The 23009-nt window shown below is 43.3% G+C and overlaps 1 protein-coding gene across 3 annotated transcripts in view; it reads left to right on the forward strand.

Annotated features, from left to right (window-relative positions):
* EVA1C (eva-1 homolog C) overlaps nucleotides 1–23009 on the forward strand; it is a 105007-nt gene that overhangs the window by 49215 nt on the left and 32783 nt on the right. For all 3 annotated transcript variants that reach the window (XM_073617121.1, XM_073617122.1, XM_073617124.1), the window contains exons 2-4: nucleotides 12493–12698; nucleotides 15755–15878; nucleotides 21673–21825. In XM_073617121.1, the coding sequence (XP_073473222.1) occupies nucleotides 12493–12698; nucleotides 15755–15878; nucleotides 21673–21825 (483 nt within the window). The remainder of the gene's footprint in view (nucleotides 1–12492; nucleotides 12699–15754; nucleotides 15879–21672; nucleotides 21826–23009) is intronic.

Below are 23009 nucleotides of genomic sequence, written 5' to 3' on the forward strand. Positions count from 1 at the left end.
TCCTGTCTGTTTCTTTTTGGGTATCTGTGTCCCTTTTGTGACGATTCCCCTTTACTTTCTGTCCCTAGAAAGGACATAGACTTAACAAAAAAAATTGCTAGGGCTTCTAAACGAAAAAAATAAAATAAGTTTTGGCTATACATACACTGTAACCCAACTTTTGTTAACCTTTTTTATCACGAAGGGACCCTATTTGTGAGGAACGCCCTGATAGAAAAAATACTTACAGCTCTATATAGAAAAATTAATATACTTACAGCTCTATATAGAAAAATTAATATACTTACAGCTCTATATAGAAAAATTAATATACTTACAGCTCTATAAATTAGCATGATTGGTAAGTCCTACAAAATTTTAACCTAAATAATAAGAATTATGCGTACCTAGAGTATTTGACATCTTGGGCAGATTACCTTTAACACCTACCTGCTGTACACCACAAATTATTTTCAGTAATAATCTTAAAAAAACAAACAAAATTCTAACAAAAAGAAATGCAGATATTGAAAATTGTGGTATACTCTAACATTAGTGGTCAGTGTAGAAGGAAGCCCTTATGTTGGTGGTCAGTGGAGAATGGCTTCCTTGTGTTCATGATTAGTGAAGGTGGGAGATCGATTCACTAATGCACACTGCTCAAGTGACCCCTAGTAAACTCAAGAGGAATTGTGGGGTTCCATTGAACCCTGGTTGTGAAAGGCTTCTTAAACTTAATGGTCTGAGCTCCTCTGATCAACTGATTTTCACTCTCACACCTTTGTCGTGATATGTCATTGGAAATTCCTACATTTAGAACTACTGTGAGCAACCTCGAAATCTTGGCCTATTGGGGTTGATTTACTAAGGCCCCTTTCACACTGGGGCGGGAGGTGCGTCAGCGGTTTACCATCATTTTAGCGGCGGTATTTGGCCGCTAGCGGGGGGGGGGGTTTTACCCCCCCCCCGCTAGCGACCGAGAAACGGTTAAAAACCCCCGCAAAGCGCACCAGCGGTATAGCTGCGGTGCCCCATTGCTTTCAATGGGCAGGAGCGGTGAAGGAGCGGTGAAGGAGCGGTAAACACACCGTTCCTTCACCGCTAGCAGGACTTTTTTTCCCGTCCTGCCAGCGCACCGCTCCAGTGTGAAAGCCCTCTGGGCTTTCACACTGGAGAAACAGAAGCAGCGGCTGTTTCAGGTCGGTTTGCAGGCACTATTTTTAGCGCAATAGCTACTGCAAACCGCCCCAGTGTGAAAGGGGTCGGTAAATAGACTGTGCACTTTTCAATGTGCAGTTGTACTCGGCTGACTTCCATTATCCAATCATGTGCAAGCAAAAATTACCTTTTTTTAAAATTTTTCCTGCACGTGATTGGGTATTCTTTTCAAAGTGAAGTTTCCCCATTTACTAAGTTCTGGAGCAAAGTGCACAGTTTTTTTGCCTTTCGTAAATCAACCCTATTACTTCTATAGACAGAGATGCTACTGCTGGCAAATAAGTTACCCATACTTAAGTTGATGTCTTTGATGAAACAGAGGAAGTGAAAGACAGAAGATATACGGAAGGTCCTGTGAGGGCCTTCTTGGCCATATGAACTGTCCAAACATCCTCTCTATTGGAATTATTCTTGTGCAAGTATATAGCTAAGTCACTTCTCCAGGTGGAGAGCGAGCAAACTGTGCAGTGTAAGGATCCATGCACACTGGGCTTAAAGTGATATTAAAAGGAAAGTTTTTTTTTTTTAAATAACAAACATGTTATACTTACCTGCTCTGTGCATTGGTTTTGCATAGAGCAGCCCCGATCCTCCTCTTCTTGGGTCCCCTGCCAGCGCTCCTGGTGCTTCCCTCCTGCCAAGTGCCCAGTGAGCAAACCGCTTGCTATGGGGGCACCTGAGCAGGCTTTTTCCCGAGCTGCTGCTCTGCGTATCCATTCACACACAGAGCCATGGCTTGGCCCCACCCCCTCTCTCTTCTCATTGGCTCTCTGGCTAAGATTGACAGCAGCAGGAGCCAATAGTTTCTGCTACCGTCTCAGCCAACAAGAAGAGAGTCCTTAGAGAGCCGAAGCTCCTGTGCACATCGCACAATGGGGCTCGGGTAAGTATTTAGGGCGCTTGCTGCACAGAGAAAGTTTTTTACCGTTTTTTTACCATACATAGAATGCATTAAAGTGGATGTAAACCCGGAATTAAGGCTTGTACCTTTTAGAGTATAGGATTTCATGTCATCTGTGCCCAGTCTTGCCACTAAGAGTTAATCCAACTTTGCGCAATCCTCTTATCTTTTTTCAATAAGATAAAAGCCAACACAGAGAAATAGGTGTCTGTTTCTTCCCCCTTGCTGTGAGTGACAGGTGATTTCCTTATCTCATGCACAAGTGTGAGAAAGGCATTCTGTGTACTTCACATCCCCCCTCCTTTCTTCTTCAGCTCTCCCAGGATTGGCTGATCCACACCTCAGCATGATTGGCATGGTGAAGTCATGTGGTGCCTTTCCTGGGTTTTGACTGGATGTTAGTGATCATGGGGCATAATCCATGAGACCAGCAGAAGTTGAGTGTAAGAAATACAGAGGAGAATACAGTATATATATTGCCAAGGGGAGTGTAGAGGTGGGCGAAGAGTTTACTGATGTCATGACTCCCACTGAGCTTCGGACAAAAGACACGCCCACAGACTCCGGAGTTTTGCAGGGCTACAAACAAAAAAAGGGGAGATATTTGACAGGTAAGGATACATGCAGGAGGCATGTATATCCATAGAGATAAGCACTATGGCTGTAGTTTAGCAATGATGAGATTGCGTTTACATCCACTTTAACAGAAAAGAATATAGATATGTGTAACACACCTATAAATTCCTGCGCTAATAGATAAGTGATTTGTGAAAATATTGTGTGAGAAAGTATGTGAACACTGTAAGTGAACAATGTAGATAAGGGTTGCTGCTCCCAATGTGCATGTGCCTTCAAATGTGTGATCAAAAGAAGAGTGCTGCCTCGTGCTAAATTAATTCATCAATACTACAAAACAAATTATCAATAGTACCATTAACCATAAAAAAATCAATAATAGTATTAAAAAATACTAATAGTCCATTAAGGATTCAAGTGTGTAAAGTTCATGAACTTCAAACTTTGCAGTGCTGCTTCAAAATGTTCCAATCTGTGCAATAGAAAGTGCCAAGTGCTGAAAAAATAATCCGTGCAATGCGTTCTTCCCTTCTGTATGCCCTCTCACTCACCAGAAATCCAGGACTCCCATAACAGAAGTCACAAGCGCTTGGGAGGATTGCTGGGCTCTGTTGTCCCACGAACTGTGTCTCCAACTGTAACGTGCGTTATTCTCAACGGATCATCAGGGATATGTACAAATGGCAAAGATATAGCGTAATTCCGTTTGCTTATTGCATAAAAAACTAACAATATCCACTCACATGTAAAAACGTTGCAAACAGTGTTAAAACCCGGAACCGGTAGTGGCTGTCGACTTGCATCTCGCCGACCGGAAATTGCATCACCACCCGCGGTCAGCTGATGCGTTTCGTCCCGCCTTCAAGACATTATCAAAGGATCCTTTAATAACTTCTTGTGGGCAGAGGCAGAAGACAGCGGACAGAGGGAGAAGAACTGGAGAGAGCACGGAGAAGACCCATGGAGAGGGGAGAAGAACCGGCAGTGGCAGAAGACATCAGTGGAGGAAGCAGAAGAGCCAGAGTGGGGAGAAGAAGTCGGAAGAGACGCCGGACCTGCCTTAATAAATTACTTTAAAAACTGGTGTACTGTGTTTTATTTTTGACACTTTTTTTTAAAGTGAATGGGTAGGGGTACAATGTACCCCATAATCATTCACATAGGGTGGGGGGATGAAATCTGGGGGCCCCCTTGTTAAAGAGGGCTTCCAGATTCCGATAAGCCCCCCTCCCGCAGCCCCCAACAACCAATGGCCAGGGTTGTCGGGAAGAGGCCCTTGTCCTCATGAACATGAGGATAAGGTGCTTTGGGGTGGGGGTTGCAGGGCCCCCCCCTTGCCCCAAAGCACCCACCCTCCATGTTGAGGGCATGCGGCCTGGTATGGTTCAGGAGGGGGGCGCTCACTCGTCCCCATCCCCTTTCCTGACCTGCTGGGCTATGTGCTCAGATAAGGGTCTGGTATGGATTTTGGGGGGACCCCCACGCCGTTTTTTCGCCGTGGGGGTTCCCCTTAAAATCCATACCAGACCAAAGGGGGGAACCCATGCTGTTTTTTTTTTTTTAATTTGGCGTGGAGTTCCCCTTCAAGATCATCAGAGCACAAGTCGCATGCCAAAGTCGGATCAGTTCCGACTTCAGTGATATTCAGTGGGCTGAAGTAGGACCAAAGTCGGACCAAAGTAGTGCAGGAAGCATTTTTAAAGAGGGCTCCCATAGGGAAACATTGCTTTTAACACGTCATGCAACATGCGTTCCCAATGTTGGAGTGTTTGGCGTACAAGTGTGAACTTGGCCTTAGTACCATTTGGTTTAAACACCACAACCTACCTGAGTATTGTTGCTGACCATGTCCATCCCTTTATGACTACAGTGTACCCATCTTCTGATGGTTCCTTCCAGCTGAATAATGCACCATGTCACAAAGCTCAAATCATCTCCCTAATGGTTTCTTGAACATGACAATGAGGTCACTGTACTCCAATGGCCTCCACAGTCACGAGATCTCAATCCAATAGAGCACCTTTGGAATGTGGTGGAATGGGAGATTTGCATCATGGATCGGCTGGCAAATCTGCAACAACTGCATGATGCTATCATGTTAATATGGACTAAAATCTCTGAGGAATGTTTCCAACACCTTATTAGATCTATGCTACCAAGAATTAAGGCAGTCCAACCCGGTACTTGCAAGGTGTACTAAATAAAGTGACTGTGAGTGTATATTTTCCTTGTTGTACACTGTGACCAGTTATTGAAGCACCATTTTAACTGGGTGGAGCCTGGCGTGTGACGTCATTGTGGCACCAGAATGGAGCGTAGTGTGGCCATCTTTTTGGTTGGAAACTTTTCTAATGCTTATACAACGCTGATTTTAGCTGAAGCTTGTGAGTGGCTTTTCTTACTTATATTAAATCCCGCTATAAAACATATTGCGCTATGAAGACATACACTGCGGATCTTGATGTGCTTGTGGGGTTGTCATCTCTGGCATGGACACTAATGCCCCGTACACACGGTCGGATTTTCTGATGGAAAATGTCCGATCGGAGCGTGTTGTTGGAAATTCCGACCGTGTGTGGGCTCCATCGGACTTTTTCCATCGGATTTTCCGACACACAAAGTTGGAGAGCAGGAGATAAAATTTTCCAACAACAAAATCCGTTGTCGGAAATTCCGATCGTGTGTACACAAATCCAACGGACAAAGTGCCACGCATGCTCAGAATAAATAAAGAGATGAAAGCTATTGGCCACTGCCCCGTTTATAGTCCCGACGTACGTGTTTTACGTCACCGCGTTTAGAACGATTTTCCGACAACTTTGTGCGACCGTGTGTAGACAAGACAAGTTTGAGCCAACATCCGTCGGAAAAAATCCTAGGATTTTGTTGTCGGAATGTCCGAACAAAGTTCGACCGTGTGTACGCCCTATAAGATTTGGAAGAATCGTCTGTGACAGGGTATCAGAGGAAGGGGACCGGTTTTGGAGCTGCCTGAGGATCACATATGTGTGTGTTTGACCCTCTGTAATAGGGTGGTCAACTACATTTGGTAAGAGGCTGTGTATGTTGATGGTGGAGATGGTGGTCTCTAACCTGGATCTCTGTTCCTGTTCACCCTGTCAAGCTGTCTTTTTTCTTAAGGGAAAATAACTTTTTGTGCACTTTAAATCACTTATGAAAAGCACTGCATTTTATGTTTTATGCCATTTTAACTACTTGGTTGATTCCAGTATGGTGTGCGAAAGTAATATACCCCATGACTAATGTGATGTCAGGTGCAGGCTGTGTTCCAAATAGGCTGCAATTAAAAAATCTGTTCTAAAAATGGCTTCCATTGCTTTTTTGTGAATTGATGATGGGTACACACAAATAAAAAAAAATTATTTTCAAGATAGGACATAGAGTGTGACTTCTGTGCTGCAGTCATCAGGTAACAAGCTTGGAATTTCATCTACACAGGATTGCTTAAGATTTATACTCAGTCGACCATAGACCTCCATCTCTCGCTATTGTGAGGAGTGAAACTGTTAATGTGCACTGGACACATGATACTGGTTTCACTTTGAAGGACCGCTTATAGCACAATAGTGAATCATTGGCTGTTTTGACAGCTTTAAATGCATCGCGGTACATTGCTGTGAAGAAAATTGGGCCATAGCACAACATAAAATACCAGAGTGAGAGCTGACTGCAGACGGGACAAGATAGGGGCTTGTAGACATATCGCACATGTCATCACAGATGATGTACAGTCACATTTTATTCTAATGTATCTAGAGATTCCTATACTGGTAAAAACACTCTGTATTATCTGCTAAAGCTGAGGTACTGAATTAAAATTCAAGGAGGTCCAGTCAGCAAAATTTACTTCCAGCAAAGGTCTGAATCTCATTATTTGTGCTATGACTTTTATGTAGTCATTGCATGTCTATCTAAAAATAGCCCCCCCCATCACAGTGTCCCCTTTAGAACTGATGTCCCCATCAGAGTACCCACATACTACAGGTGCCCCATCAAAGTATCCCCAAACATGTCACCTACATTAAAGTACCCATTTACATTGGATGCCCCATCATAGTAGTAATCAAAGTGAAAAAGTAAACGTGGCGGCACTCCAAGAATAAAACCGCTTCTTTATTAGATTATCATGCCATTAAAATGTAAAAAGTAGACAAAAAGACATACACACAGTCCATGGACAGCCAGTAAACACGTTTCGCACGCAGTGCTTATTCATTCACTTTTTCACTCTGATCACTTGTGGCTGTGGACCGGGCGGGCACCTGAGCACTTTTACCAGCTGTGGATCTCCCTGCGGGCTGCTTTGGAGCAGTGTGTACCCTGTATACCCCCTTACCCCATCAGAATACACCCATATATCAAGGGGCCCCATCAGAGTACACAAATGCATCAGGTGCCCCCATTAGAGTACCTTCATACATCTGGTGCCCCCATTATGCCCCGTACACACGGTCGGACATTGATCGGACATTCCGACATCAAAATCCTAGGATTTTTTCCGACGGGTGTTGGCTCAAACTTGTCTTGCATACACACGGTCAAACAAAGTTGTCGGAAAATCCGATCATTCTGAATGCGGTGACGTAAAACACGTACATTGGGACTATAAACGGGGCAGTAGCCAATAGCTTTCATCTCTTTATTTATTCTGAGCATGCGTGGCACTTTGTGCGTCGGATTTGTGTACACACGATCTGAAATTCCGACAGATTTTGTTGTCGGAAAATTTTATAGCCTGCTCTCAAACTTTGTGTGTCGGAAAATCTGATGGAAAATGTGTGATGGAGCCTACACACGGTCAGAATTTCCGACAACAAGGTCCTATCACACATTTTCCATCGGAAAATCCGACCGTGTGTACGGGGCATAAGAGTACCTCCATACATCTGGTGCCCCCATAAGAGTGCCTCCATACATCTGGTGCCCCCATAAGAGTACCTCCATACATCTGGTGCCCCCATAAGAGTACCTCCATACATCTGGTGCCCCCATAAGAGTACCTCCATACATCTGGTGCCCCCATAAGAGTACCTTCATACATCTGGTGTCCCAAGTCAAAGTACATATATCAAGTGGCCCCATACATAAGGTGTTCCAGTCAGAGTATCCCCATACATGAGGTCCCTCCAGCAGAGTACCCCCATATCTCAGCAACATGTCTTGTCTAAGTCAGGGAGGCAAAGAGAAGTAGCCGGGAGGCGAAGCAGGCTGCTTCGGAACCCATCGGCACGGCCGGGGGCGGATGACAGCACACATTGCGGCCATCCAGTTGGACGGGACCACTGCAGTGGGGCTTACTTATCCATATGCCTTTTACTTCTTTTATCCTGTGAGCTTATTACTTATATTAAAATTGGTGTTTAAATCTGCTGCACTTAGAGTGGCGCCACTTTCTCTCCCTCGAGAATTACCTACAAGAGCTGCTTCTTACTCTGATAGCTGGCTGCCTTCCCCTCTTATGCCGCGTACACACGATCGGATTTTCCGACAACAAAATCCTGGATTTATTCCCGACGGATGTTGGCACAAACTTGTATTGCATACACACGGTCACACAAATGTTGTCGGAAATTCCGAACGTCAAGAACGCGGTGACGTACAACACATACGACGAGCCGAGAAAAATGAAGTTCAATAGCCAGTCGGAATCTGCTTGATTCCCAGCATGGGTGGAATTTTGTGCGCCAGAATTGTGTACACACGATCAGAATTTCCGTCAACGGATTTTGTTGTCAGAAAATTTGAAAATCAGCTGTCAAACTTTTGTTGTCGTAAATTCCGACAACAAATGTCCAATGGAGCCTACACACGGTCGGAATTTCCAACAACAAGCTCACATCGAACACACACACACACACTTGTTGGCGGAAATTCCGACCGTGTGTACGCGGCATAAGTGTTTGCTTCCGGTTCCAGGAATTCTAGGACTATGTTTGTTGTGCATGGACTGCCTTTCCATTGAATTAATGATTCATGTATATTAATATAAGAATTTTACACTCTTAATATTCACTGGCCATTGGTCACTCGTTCCTAGAACTTTTTTCCCCAAAGCGCTTTACAAATTTATTGTCCAAATTGCTCTACACAACTCTCCTTTACAGTCTTTATCTTTTGTGTCTGGTGTATAAGTTGGAATAAATTAGTTTAACAGCAGCTACTCTTAAACCAATATTTACATTGCTCTTCTTGCCTGTCAGTCACTGTGGCAATGCCAAATGATACAGCCTACACAATCACTGTGAGGAAGGAAACGCCTTCAGATAAGTCACTGCTGTTTATTATTCTCTAGACAAATAAGTGACAAAGGGGGAGATTCATCAACCCAGACAGGAAGTGAAAAGAGGAGCAATGTTTTATCAAGGGCTGAATTTCTACTGAGCCAGAATAGGCCATTGTCTAGGGCAGGGGTCTCCAAAGTAGAAGATGTCCCGCATCAGTGTGAGTAAAGAATGTCCCATCATTGGTATTATAGGGAGTAATATTGCCCCATTGTTGGTATTAGGGGAAGAAATAGTGCCCCATCATTGGGGAGAATAGTGCCCCATCTTTGGTATCAGTGGGAGGAATGGTGCCCCATCATTGGCATCAGTGGGGGGGGGTAGTGCCCTATCATTGGTGTCAGTGGGATGGATTAATAGTGCACGATAACTGGTGTCAGTGAGAGGAATAGTGCCACATTGTTGGTATCAGTGGAAGGAATAGTTCCTCATCATTGCTGCCAGTGCGAGGAATAGTTCCATTATGTTGGTATCAGGACAAGGAATAGTGCCTCATCAATGGTGTCAGTGGGAAGAATAGGTCCTGCAGTTGATGTTAGTAGGATGAATAATGTCCCATCATTGGTTTAAGTGGGAAGAATAGTGTCCCATTGTTGGGGTCAGTGGTAGGAATAGTGCCCTATTGTTGGTATCAGTGACGTGAATTATGCCCCACTGTTGGTGTAAAAGGAATATTGCCTTGTATTAGTGGGGTTATTAGTGTCCCAAGGGCCTGATGAAGGCAAGCAAAGGGCCACATCTGACCCCCAGACCGCAGTTTGGAGACCATCATTGTAGGGCAATAGAGCTCTCAGGGGTGGAACACAACCACTAACATATCATAGTGCTGACTGTCAGTAGCACCAAAATTTCCAAGGAAGGATACTGTTAACGCTATACCTTACCAAGACATTTTAGACAATTGGGTGCTTCCAAACTTTTGGCAACAGTTTGGAAAAGTCCCTTTCCTGTTCTAGCATGACTGTGCCCCTGTGCACAAAACACGCTCTTTAAGGTTTCATGAGTTTGGGGTGTAGGAACTAGTCCTGACTTTAACCCAGTTGCACAACTTTGAGATGCATTAGAATACTGATTTTGAGCCCAGTCTTCCCATCCAGTATCCGTACTTGGGCTCTCAAAGGTTCTGAAAGATGAATGGGCCCATATTTTCACATGTACACTGCAACACACTGCATAACCTTGTGAAAAGCTTTGTGTAAAGATTGGACCATGGCCAGATATCCACAACCTTTTGGCCATGCCCTAGGATGGAAAAACAGCCAAATACCCCCAGACATATTTTAAACAATTAGCTGCCTGTGCACAGTTTACGGAGTGGTGATGTTGAAATAGTTTACTTTGTACTTTCAGTTCACCCTCTCTGGGTTCGTTCACTTATAAACTGCTTGTAGAGTAGGATGATAGTTTCTTCTAATTTTCTTACCTGCTCCTTGTTTTTTTCACCTGCATATAATGTGCATTGATCATGTAGTTTCATGGTGTCATTTGCTGCCCTGTACACAAAGCCCATACTAGAGTAAATCTTTACATTCCTATGTCACAAGTTTCTGTTTATGTTCAAACATGAGGCATGTTGCACAGCACTGCACAGGTTAATGCATGACCTCTGTCTGTAGTATCAGAACCGACATTTCCTGTGAGAAAACGACATATCTCACAAACTCTAGGTCTCTCAGTCTAGCACTGGTGCAAGTGAGAGCTACGCGGTCTCTATGTATTGAATGCTGTGTGAACCAGAACAAAAAGTTGTCTGTCCCTCTGGTGAATAGGGACAAGCTAGATGAATGAATACATGGACAAGGGGGGATCAATCAGCCATAACACTACAAACTGCAGCCACAACATGTGAGTCCATCATAAGGTGAGGAAAACAAACAGCACAAGGAAATTAACTACAGTAACCACTAATGCATAGTTAAAACAAAAACATTTGAAAGTATACAAAGTCTTTAAAAGAGAAGTTTGGGAATTTTTTTTTTTTTTAGAAATCATACTTACCTAGGTGGATGCAGCATTGGTCCAATGGGGTATCTGTCCCCTGGCAGCACTAAGACTGAGAACTGAGCGATCAAACACAGCTGATCGCTCGGTTCTCAGAGCTCTGTGAGCAGAGAGCTGGTGAATGTCAGTCAGCAGCTCTCTGCTCTGCCCCCTGTGCATACTGGAGCACTGGGCTGTGGAGGAGGCGGGAGTGGCTGGCTCAGGCTTTTAGAGGCTCACTAGGATGCTGAGCCATGTGCCGGTCCAGGCTCCTGGGTGAATCCTGATCATATGGTCACAATCTTTCCCCAACTTGGACTGGCTCTGTGAAAACGGGTCACGGGAGTGCAGAACGAATTTCACTCCTGTGATCTTCAGGAAAAGTACAGCCAAACGAGCTTTGACTGTGCTTCTCCTTTAAATATAGGAAAATGGATAAACCGCAATGTCTCTTTAAATAGTGTAGTAGCAGTCAGCACAACAAAGGATCAATTTGTAAAGTAAATAAAGTATGTAAATAATAAAGTGCAGCGCTAAAGTAATATCAGTGGGGTAGACCCCAACCAAATAACATTATACTCAGTGCAATGACCTCATGAAAGGTGAAAATCTATGTTCTATAATAATCAAACAATCTCTATACTTTGCATGAACAATAGTGAGAAATTGATTGAAATATAGTGAAATATTGTTGTGAAACAAAAAATAAATGAAATGAAAATATATTTAAGGTAAATGTACATTCATAAGTGCATATAAAAAGTCCATAAACAGGTGATCACAATAATGAAGTGACTTGGAATAAATGCTTGGTGTAGACAGTTTGCCAGTAGATAATCCACCACCGATAGGTATAAGGCTTACCGGAAAAGTTAAAGCCAAATAGGCATACGCCTAATGAGTCAGTAAAGTTTGTGGTGTAGTACACCCAGGGGAACCATACATCGGCACACACAGCTTCCAGTTAGGGGTATAGACTCCAAGGGTCTGTCACAGTGCTGTTTCCAATGGAAGCCCACCAGAGAAGTGGTGATCAGAGGATGGATCAGAAAACTTTCTCCCAATGATGCATTTATACGGGGAAGAAGAAATAGGCCACATAGTGTGATTCCATTACAATACACGATTACAATTACAATACAAGACGTTTTTTTGTATATAAAAAAAAAAGAACATTCACATTTTAGGAAGATAAAAAGCGCTTGTGATAAAATATGTGACAGCAGAGCCCGTCCCGACACGTTTTGTCTAATAAGACATCATCTGTGGTGTACTTCTCCTTTAAACCACCAAAATAAGGGTATACGTGGTAAGCACCCCTGGCACTGTTATAGTTTGCCCCCAACTCCTATCTCTGTCAGTTTTGCACATATACATTTTTTTTGCTGGAGTTGCTCACTGGGTTTATGATGCTTCTCTGTATATTCCTGCCCCCGATGTCTCACCTTGTGAAGCATTTTATAATTATACCAAAACTAATATAAAGTTTCTGTCTGCCTTGATTTAATCAGTCTGCGATTGTTGTGTCTTTTCTAGGTTATCTGACAAGGTTGTTGCAGAATCACACCGTGTCTGCTTGCGATGGTGAACACCTGACCCTGCATTGCCCTCGACATTCCACCATCAGTGTCCAGTCTGCGTTTTACGGGCATCACCTGAACGGTTCACCAAAGTGTGCCTCACTGTCACTGGAGATCATGCCCAATCCTCATAAACCCTGCCTTGCTCCGACCGCACTACAAGTAGGTGTTCCATTTCTTGCAAGCTATTTCTCCTGCTCGTTAGTTATATTGTTACTAGAGATATGACCATATGGCCTATGTGTATGAGTATGCTGGGGGCTTTATGCTGAAGGTTCTTTGGGGGGCAAGAACTGATATGAATGGTTCTATGTTCTCTATAAAGTGATCATTTCAGGTGCTGGGCAGTGTACTAAATAATAATGCTGGTAATATAATGGCTTTGAGTGCCTACGTTTATCTTCATCTATACAATTGTGCCTATGGAGTCTCACCGATCTCCTCCCCAGGCTGTATGCAAGGCTTCGACTTCTGTCCAAGTCAGCACTAAGCTCCACCCCCACCAAATAACAATCCAATACCAGAAGCTCATTGAGGTTTCTGGCAATGAACTGTTAACGTAGTTAACCAACAGAATAACAACCTCCTATCGCCTCTGTAACATAACGTTATGTCCCCCAGTGCCTGTGTTTAATGAAAAAGCTGCCGATTATACCTTATATCAAAGCTTCTCCCAGGCGCTCACGTGACTCCTCGGCTCTCGCCACTGCCTGGCTGACAGCTATAGCGGGCGGGGCCGAGCACTCCCGCTGACGTCAGCCTGGGAGGAGGAGAGGGGAGAGCCGAGGAGCGACGTGAGCGCCGGGAGATGCTCTTATATAATTTATAATAGGCATCTTTTTTATCTGTTTATTTTTTTTATTTTTAGGGTAACAAACACTTTAAAATGCAGAACGTAATATCTGAATGGGGACTTAATGTGACCTCTAGAGTTTTATGAATTGAAACACCTTCAGTTCTGGAATGCTTTACTTTTGTTTCAGATCACACAATCAGCAATGACTAGTGTGGTCCTAAGCATACAAAGAAACCCTTCTGTTGCAGGAAGTCATTTGGAGTTGTACACGGCCAGCCCAGGGCCATTAGACTTTTGGTCTTACTGCACTTCCAATAAAATAAAATGTAAATGTCATATTGTTGAGCCTTTTTATTACTGCTTATTGTCTGCATGCTTGGAGTTATCCTTTAAGTCTTGCTTAAATTTGGTCTTTGCTGGGTCCTTTTTCACCCATCCCCCCATCAACATGCTGATGCCATTTTTTAATAAAACATTTTCCCTACATACCCTAGGTAGGAGGGGTGAATATTCACTTTCTTCTTTAAAAAGACATATTTTAAGGGTAGTTTTATTTTAGAGACAGAGGTGTTTTAAATGAATGTTTCTTTGTTCATTTTTTTTAAACATTTAAATTAACCATTTATTTTACAAATGAACTATGAGTTTTCCAAAAAGATAGCACAGCAGAAGATGTTTGCCTTCAGTCTTTTGGTCTCTAATTGGAACTCTCTAGGGTCCCTTTTTATCAAAACAGGCAGTTGTGTGTGTATAAATTGTAGTTGGGGCTATTGAGCTCTGTAAACATGTTTTGTATAGTAAAGAAGTCAAGATTAGCCTGGTAAACATGTGAAAAGGAGCACCTGCTGGCTGTAAATGTAATATGTAATATTTTATATCTTCTTGTCTAAACTAGAACTCTCTAGGGTCTTTTAGCAGAGCAGGCAGTCGTGTGTGTGTGTATAAATTGTAGCTGGAGCTATTGAGCTCTGTAAACAACACGCTTTTCTCAATAAAGAAGTCAAGATTAGCTTGGTAAATGTGAAAAGGAGCACCTGCTGGCTGGGAATTTAATATGTAACATGTTATATTTTCTTGTCTAAACAAGATCAGAACAGGTAGTCATGTGTATAAATGGTAGCTGGAGCTATTGAGCTATGTAAACAACATGTTTTTTTCAGTAAAGGAGTCAAGATTAGCCTAGTAAACATGTGAAAAGGAGCACCTACTGGCTGGGAATTTAATATGTAATATTTTATATTTTCTTGTCTAAACAAGAACTCTCCGGGCCTCTTTTTTTTATTAGAGCAGGTAGTCATGTGTGAATACATTGTAGCTGAAGCTATTGAGCGCTGTAAACAGCAAGTTTTTTCTGTAAAGAAGTCCAGATTAGCCTGGTAAACGTGTGAAAAGGGGCACCTGCTGGATGGCATTTAATCTGTAATATTTAAAATTTCCTTGTCTAAACAAGAGCTCTCTAGTGCCCCTTTTTTTCAGAGCAGGCAGTCGAGTGTATAAATTGTAGCTGGAGCTATTTCGCTCTGTAAACAGCAAGTTTTTTTCAGTAAATAAGGTCAACATTAGCCTGGTAAACATGTGAAAAGGAGCACCTGCTGGCTGGGAGTCTAATATGTAATATTTTATATCTTCTTGTCTAAACAAGAACTCTCTAGGACCTTTTTTTTATCAGAGCAGGCAGTCATGTGTATAAATTGTAGCTGGAGCTAATGAGCTCTGTAAACAGCACATTTGTTCAGTAAATAAGTCAACATTAGCCTGGTAAACATGTGAAAAGGAGCACCTACTGGCTGGGGGTTTAATATGTAATATTTTATATTTTCTTGTCTAAACAAGAACTCTCTCGGGCCTTTTTTTTATCAGAGCTGGCAGTCGTGTGTGTATAAGTTGTAGCTGAAGCTACTGAGCTCTGTAAACAACACTTTTTTTAATAAATAAGTCAAGATTAGCCCGGTAAATATGTAAAAAATAACTTAATATGGAAAGCATATAGAAAATTCCCTAAGTTCCCATAATGCATATTGTTTTTTTATTTACAGAACAATTCATTGAGAACAGGCTAGATCAAACAAAAGTGCAGTTTTTGATGGCTTTCTATTGGTCTCCTTCCCTGCATGGGGTGCTATTGTGTAAAAAGGAAATGATTTCATATATATAGAGTCAGATATTACTGATGGGGATAAGTAAGTGCACAGATACGATTTAAAACAGGAAAGTTTCATGGGACTGAGTTTTCCTTTGCATACAATAATATAATACAGAAAAGAAGATAAGATTGGCTGATTGCACATGATCAGCATCTGGATGTGAATGTGAGTGTGATGGCCTATTGTCTGTATGTAGATATGCTATGTTATACTGGAAATGCATATATTGTTGTTGGGTGTGATCTGCTATCATGCTTATGAAACTCTCATTGTTTTAGAAAGTCCTGGATGAATGCCAGAATCTGAGGTCCTGCCAGCTGCCTGTGAACAGTCGTGTATTTGGGCTGGATCCATGTCCGGGTACTACCAAATATCTTCTGGTGTCTTACAAGTGCAAACCTAGTAAGTGCACTAAAGCTGTCTTTCAATCTGCTTATACTTTGGCCTCTCTGGCTCCTTCTTTTCCCCCCTCGTCAACATGTTTTTACCCACTTCAGCCCCGGAAGGTTTTACCCTCTTAATGACCAGGCCATTTTTTGCGATACGGCACTGCGTTACTTTAACTGACAATGGTGCGGTCGTGTGACGTTGTACCCACATAAAATTGATGTCCTTTTTTCCCCACAATAGAGCTTTCTTTTGGTGGTATTTAATCATCTCTGTGTATTTTTTTTCTTTGCGCTATAAACAAAAAAACACCGACAATTTTGAAAAAAAAAAAAACAATATTTCTTACTTTCTGCTATAAAACACATCCAATAAAAAAATGTAAAAAATCGAATTTCTTCATCAGTTTAGACCAATATGAATTCTGCTTCATATTTTTCATTAAAAAATCCCAGTAAGCGTATATTGTTTGGTTTGCCCAAAATTTATAGCGCCTAGATATATTTATGGAATTTTTATATATTTATTTATCTTTTTACGTGTAATGGCGGTGATCAGTGATTTTTAGATGGACTGCGACATTGCGGCGGACAGATCGGACACCTAGCTGACACTTTTGACAACTTTTTGGGAACCAGTGACATTATTACAGCGATCAGTACTAAAAATATGCACTGACACTATATAAATGACACTGGCAGGGAAGGGGTTAACATCAGGGGCGATCGAAGGGTTAAGTGTATTCCCTAATTGTGCTTTCTTACCGTGGGGGGGGGGATAGACACTCTGATTAGCAGGAACAGTAGATCAAGGTGTCCATGCCTGAAAGTCTGCTTGTTTACATCGGCAGACCGCCGTTCTGTCTCTGTGGGGACCGATCGCGGGTGGCCGGCGGACATATTGACAAAATCACGTACAGGTATGTGATTTTGCGCAATAGAGCCGGTTTGCCGCAGTATATGTACGGCAGGCAGTTGGGAAGTGGTTAAACAAAACTTTTCAGTTTTCATTACATACTGCTTTTTAAACCCAGGTATGCCATCACTGGGTCTCTGTGCCTCTCTATGCAATGCAGGCAGATCATAGCTGGAGGGAGGGCTTTAATATTGATGGACGTAATGGAATAAAAAATTTTGTTCAGTTGTGTTGCTGTAATTATACAAATCTTGTTAAGCTTCCTTTTTCAATTATTTGTTGCTAATTAATTTGTTATTCGCATATTCAAAAATTCATATCATTTTCATATTTATTTCTGTATCTTACATAACTTTAGGTCAGTGTTATATGGGCAATTTTTACCTCCCTACGCCAAAGGTTGCACAAACAGTAGATTAGATGGAAAAAATTCCCTAGTGCGTAAATCACTGTTTAGTGTTACTGTAGGAGATAGTGGAGTGATAGAAGATTAGGCTCATAAGATTAAAGCCCAACTCTGGGCTCTGTGCTCCTCACCAGAGACCAACAGTGTACAGAATGGTTCCAGGCGGCAATTGTTGGGCACAGTGGTGGCAATTGATGGGCACAGGGACTGCATTTTATGGGGCACAGTGGCTGCATTTGATGGCACAGTGGCGGCAATTGATGGGCACAGTGGCTGCGTTTGATGGCACAGTGGCGGCAATTGATGAGCACAGTGGCGGCAATTGATGGCACAGTGGCTGCATTTTATGGGGCACAGTGGCTGCATTTGATGGCACAGTGGTGGCAATTGATGGGCACAGTGGCTGCGTTTGATGGCACAGTGATGACAATTGATGGGCACAGTGGCTGCATTTGATGGCACAGTGGTGGCAATTGATGGACACAGTGGCTGCGTTTGATGGCACAGTGGCGGCAATTGATGGGCACAGTGGCTGCGTTTGATGGCACAGTGGTGGCAATTGATGGGCACAGTGGCTGCGTTTGATGGCACAGTGATGACAATTGATGGGCACAGTGGCTGCATTTGATGGTACAGTGGTGGCAATTGATGGACACAGTGGCTGCGTTTGATGGCACAGTGGCGGCAATTGATGGGCACAGTGGCTGCGTTTGATGGCACAGTGATGGCAATTGATGGGCACAGTGGCTGCGTTTAATGGCACAGTGGCTGCGTTTGATGGGCACAGTGGCTGCATTTTATGGGGCACAGTGGCTGCATTTTATGGGGCACAGTGGCTGCATTTGATGGCATAGTGGCTGCGTTTGATGGCATAGTGGCGGCAATTGATAGGCACAGTGGCTGCGTTTGATGGCACAGTGGCGGCAATTGATAGGCACAGTGGCTGCATTTGATGGCACAGTGGCGGCAATTGATGGACACAGTGGCTGTGTTTAATGGCACAGTGGCTGCATTTTATGGGGCACAGTGGCTGCATTTGATGGGCACAGTGGCTGCGTTTGATGACACAGTGACGGCAATTGATGGGCACAGTGGCTGCGTTTGATGGCACAGTGGCGGAAATTGATGGGCACAGTGGCTGCGTTTGATGGCACAGTGGCGGCAATTGATGGGCACAGTGGCTGCATTTTATGGGGCACAGTGGCTGCGTTTGATGGCCGAGTGGCGGCAATTGATGGACACAGTGGTTGCGATTGATGGTACAGTAAGGCTGCAATTAATGGGGATTTTTTTCAGAATTTTTCAGTTTGTTTGCACCCCCAAAAAAATTTATGAGCACCAGCCGCCACTGCTTCTAGGCCAATTAATGGTACACGTGTGTTGTGGGCCTTCTGCCTGGCCCAGTCAATGCTGAAACACATGGAGAGAAGGAAGATTAATGACAGCAGTGGAGCAGACATTATTAAAAGATCATTAAATCTAACTTTTCCCCTTTGAGAGCCCACTCCTGGCCGGCCTGCACCCGGTTATGTCATCCTCCGAGCAGATACCCACTGTCTGCCCTGTGTGGATACAACTATACTCAAGATGTTTTCAGGAGTATTGTGCTGATTACACTACATGAAAAAGGACTTTGTCTTCTGCCTGAATGGAGAGAATAATCCTATTAAACAAGTGTGTACTCTCTGCCAGTGCTGAAAAGGCTTATTTTACAACAGTAGAAAGAGATTTTCTTCCCTTTTTTTTCAAAAACTGTCGCTGGCACCTGACCAAGGACTCGTTTCTCTGCATCTGATCCAAGAGTGAAGACTATAGCGATTCATGTACCACCTGTACACGCCGCTCTGATTCTCCGCTGTACAAGCTGCAGGCTTAAAGAGCACCTGTCAGACAATTTCCATTTTAAAAGTAAAAGTTCCAAGAGGAGACGCATCAGCTTGCTTTCTGTTTACCTTTTTGTAGCCAAAAACATTCCTCTGTGTTCCCATCTGGAACCCGTTCTACTTTATTATTAGTGGTTTGACTTTTTTGACTTTAATATACATCTCTGCCCACCTGCCTTCCTTCTCTCCTATAAGAGTAGTTCTGCTCACTTCCTATTGGGTCACTTGCACAGGAATTGAGGAGAAATCGCCCCCGTGGAGACAAAGACTGCAAAACTAAAAAGGAAATTTTGCCTGGAGTTGGACAAAACAATTCTGGATTATCCTGTGAGGCCTGGTTCACACCTAAGCAGGTTGCGGTTGATGAGTTTTCCGGGTGCATTTTTCAAATTTTTTAATGCGATTTTGATGCGTTTTGCATTTTTGGGAGGTGTCTGTTGTCTTGCAGGAGAAACCAGCAAAAGCACTGCATTTTTGATGCGGTTTTGATGCGTTTCCATTGAAGTCTATAGTACCAAAAACACAGAGAAAAAAAGTGTCCCTTTCTAAAAAGTGCAGGGGTGGAAAATGCAGAGATTTGAATGTGACCCATAGGAGAGAGACCATGTTCAATGGACGGTAGTATGTTTTTGAAAACGATGTGATCGCTGATTAAAGCTTTGGACCCACTCTGGAGATCCTTTGTGTGCTGGTGAAATCTTTTTGCTCTGATTGGAGGGAAGGGACATCCCCCCCCTCCCCCTCCACACAGCACACAGGAACAAAGCTGAAGCTGTCAATCAGCTGGAGGTCCCTCCCCTGTCACCATTTTTCTCTTGTTGTCTCTTGGTTTCTCTTGGTGTCAGGAAAACTTGTCAGAAGTGATTCATGCTGGTAGCAGAGAAACGAAGCAGCAGACAGAAATGAAACTTAGTGCTCTAAAGGGGTTGCAAAGGTTCATGTTTTTTTACCTTAATGCCTCCTATGCATTCAGGTGAAAAAACATTCGGCGATTGCAGGCTCCCCAGCCCCCCCATTTACTTACCTGAGCCCTTGAAAGTCCCGCGTCGAACGCGCTTGATGACGGCCCGGTCTTCTCGGCTTTTCTCGGCTCTTCATTGGATAGATTGATAGCAGTGCAGCCATTGGCTCACGCTGCTGTCAATCAACTCCAATGACGCAAGGGCCGGGGGGCGGGGCGAGTCCTGTAGTCGGTGGCTTATGGACGCTGGATACAGGACTCGGGAGCGTGCACACAAGCTAACCCCCTGGGAGAGCGCTTCCCAGAGGGGGTTAGCTGATGCGGGGAGGAGCCGGGACAGCCGCCGAGGGACCCCAGAAGACGTGGATTGGGGCCACTGTGTGCAAAACAAGCTGCACAGTGGAGGTAAGTATAACATGTTTGTTATTAAAAAAAAAAAAAAAAAAGTGAAGCTTTACAACCCCTTTAATTGAGACAAGTACACACTATATATATATGCTATGCTAGCACATTATGAAACACTTACCTTAGTATGAAGCCCCTCGCAGTGGCGCCCAGTCACCACTGAGGGGGCTGACGTATTCCCCCCAGCATTTCTTCCGGGTTCGCAGGCTCCGGCGCTGTGAGTGGCTGGAGCCACGAAGACGTCATTCCATGCCCACGGAAGCCCTGGGTTCCGGCAAGAAGCTCTGAAGGTCCGGCGTATCGTGTCGGACCTTCAGAGCGCATGCACCGCTGACGTCAGTGGCTGGATCGAGGGTGAATATCTCCTAAACGGTGCAGGTTTAGGAGATATTTATTTTATCTACTGGTAAGCCTTATTATAGGCCTACCTGTAGGTAAAAATAACAAAGCGGGGTATACAACCGCTTTAAGCGCAGGCTTCTTTGAAGGCTTTAGTCTCTCAGAACTGTGATCCCCAGTCATGAATGCTTTACCTCCTAAACACAAGTGGGTTAATCAATGATTGCACAAAATACTTTATCTGAGGCCTGGGGGTTGAGAGGTTCCTTTGGAGCCACTTAGATCATTAGAACATTCACGAGACCATTCTATAGCCAGACAAATGGACTATTCAGTACACAACAGTGTCATTTGCTAACAAATGTATACAGTATTAAAAGAACATACATTTGACTCATCTCTGTGATTCTATTATTGAATGTCACGCTTCATGTCCATCAGTCTATCTCGGCAATTTTTCCACCAAGCAGATGTGAGGTTAGCAAAGATATTTGTACAGGAAACAATTCATAAAGCATAAAGAGAGCCTGACCTTGCCTCTGTAATTCCAGACACTGGTTCCTTTATAGCATTCTTTTAGTTCCATTCTCCAAATAACAAACTTTTTTTTTCTGGAACATAAAAGTAATGGTTCCCTTGATTTCCTGTGTACATAGACCAAGCTTGAAACAGCATAACTGGGAACTGTGATACTTTTATTGCGTGATGACAGTTTTGCAATATTGAAATGTAGGATATTTGCCAAGTGAGCACAGATGTGTGACATCCCAAAGAACTGTGTGCCATGCAATGATCCTCCCGTCTGCTGTATAGTATGTTTTTCTTTATGCTCCATGCTTTATATATAGAACGCCAATGTTTGCACAGACTTGTTTGCTTAGTGTGCGCTTCTGTTTATAGCTGAATATAAATCCACATCTGTCTGTGAAAACCACGAGCTGAAGCTTCATTGTAAGGAGCCCAAATTACTCAACATCTACTCTGCTGTCTATGGCCATTTCGCCCATGAAAAGAACACATGTTCCACGGATAGGGACCAAGGGATGCCATATGGTGAGTGCAAAGGAAATATCTAATCATGATATTGGTAAATGTAAAGAAATACAATTTTAGCTTGACCAAAATATCACAAATAGTGTTTATAGGAACTGGTCTCTAGAACTACAAGGTACACACACACACAAAATGTGGGCAAAAGTGTGTGGGAAACAATTCATGAAGCAAAAATTAAAAGGAAAAAAAAAACATTTGTCTACCCCTTAACCCCAGCCATATATGGAGCAATTTTCTTTCCTGCAATCATGGGTTGCAGAAAAGAAAATTGCTCAAATCCTCCCACAAAGCCATTGTGTTCTCCTGGTGGGTGGAGCCATCCCGGCCAGGAGAACACACAATAATTATTGCTAGCGTCTATAACGGCTGGCAATAATTGCATGGAAAATCCATCAGGCTGGTTGTACCCAGGTTGATCGATCGATCAACTTGGGTACAATCACCCTGCCCTTACATGGTTCAAATCTCAGCTGGTCCCTGCTGAACCCGGGACCGTCTATGGCCGGCTTTACACTCCTTATCAAAACAGTCCATAGAATATCAGTCTGCAAATTAAGTTGATCTCCCTTCCCCTTTGTGGTTATAAAAGCCTCCACTCCTTTGGGAGGGCTTTCTACAAGATTTTGGATTATGTCTGTGGAATGATGTGCCCAACAAAAAAGAGCATTTTGGGAGGTCAGGTACTGGATGAGAAGATCTAGCTTACCACTATATGGCCAAAAGTATCAGTATGCCCCCCTACATTTTTAAGTATAGGTGTTTCCAGTGGTTACTGTTAATGCTACAGCATACAAAAGACTATTTATACAATTGTGAGCTTCCGCCAGTTTGGTGAAGTCCCTTTTATGTTCCAGCATAGCCGTGGCCGTGTGTGCGCAATCAGCTTCATAATGACATAATCGATTGAGTTTGGTGTTAAGGAACTTGAGTGGCCAGCACAGAGCCCTTACCTCAATACTATAGAACATGTGTGGGATTAACAGGAATGCCGTCTGCAAGCCAGGTCTTTACATCCAACATCAGTATCCGACCTCACAAATTTCTTGTAAGCTCTTTTGACTGAGTGGGTACAAATTTCCATAGATCCACTCCAAGATCTTGTGAAAAACCTTCCCATCAAGGGAGGATGTTATAGATAGCGAATCATTGGGTAATAAGACAGCTGAGGCCGTTTCCCAAAAGTT

This window comes from Aquarana catesbeiana, linkage group LG02 (assembly GCF_042186555.1).
Source record: "Aquarana catesbeiana isolate 2022-GZ linkage group LG02, ASM4218655v1, whole genome shotgun sequence".
NCBI classification, from domain to species: domain Eukaryota; kingdom Metazoa; phylum Chordata; class Amphibia; order Anura; family Ranidae; genus Aquarana; species Aquarana catesbeiana.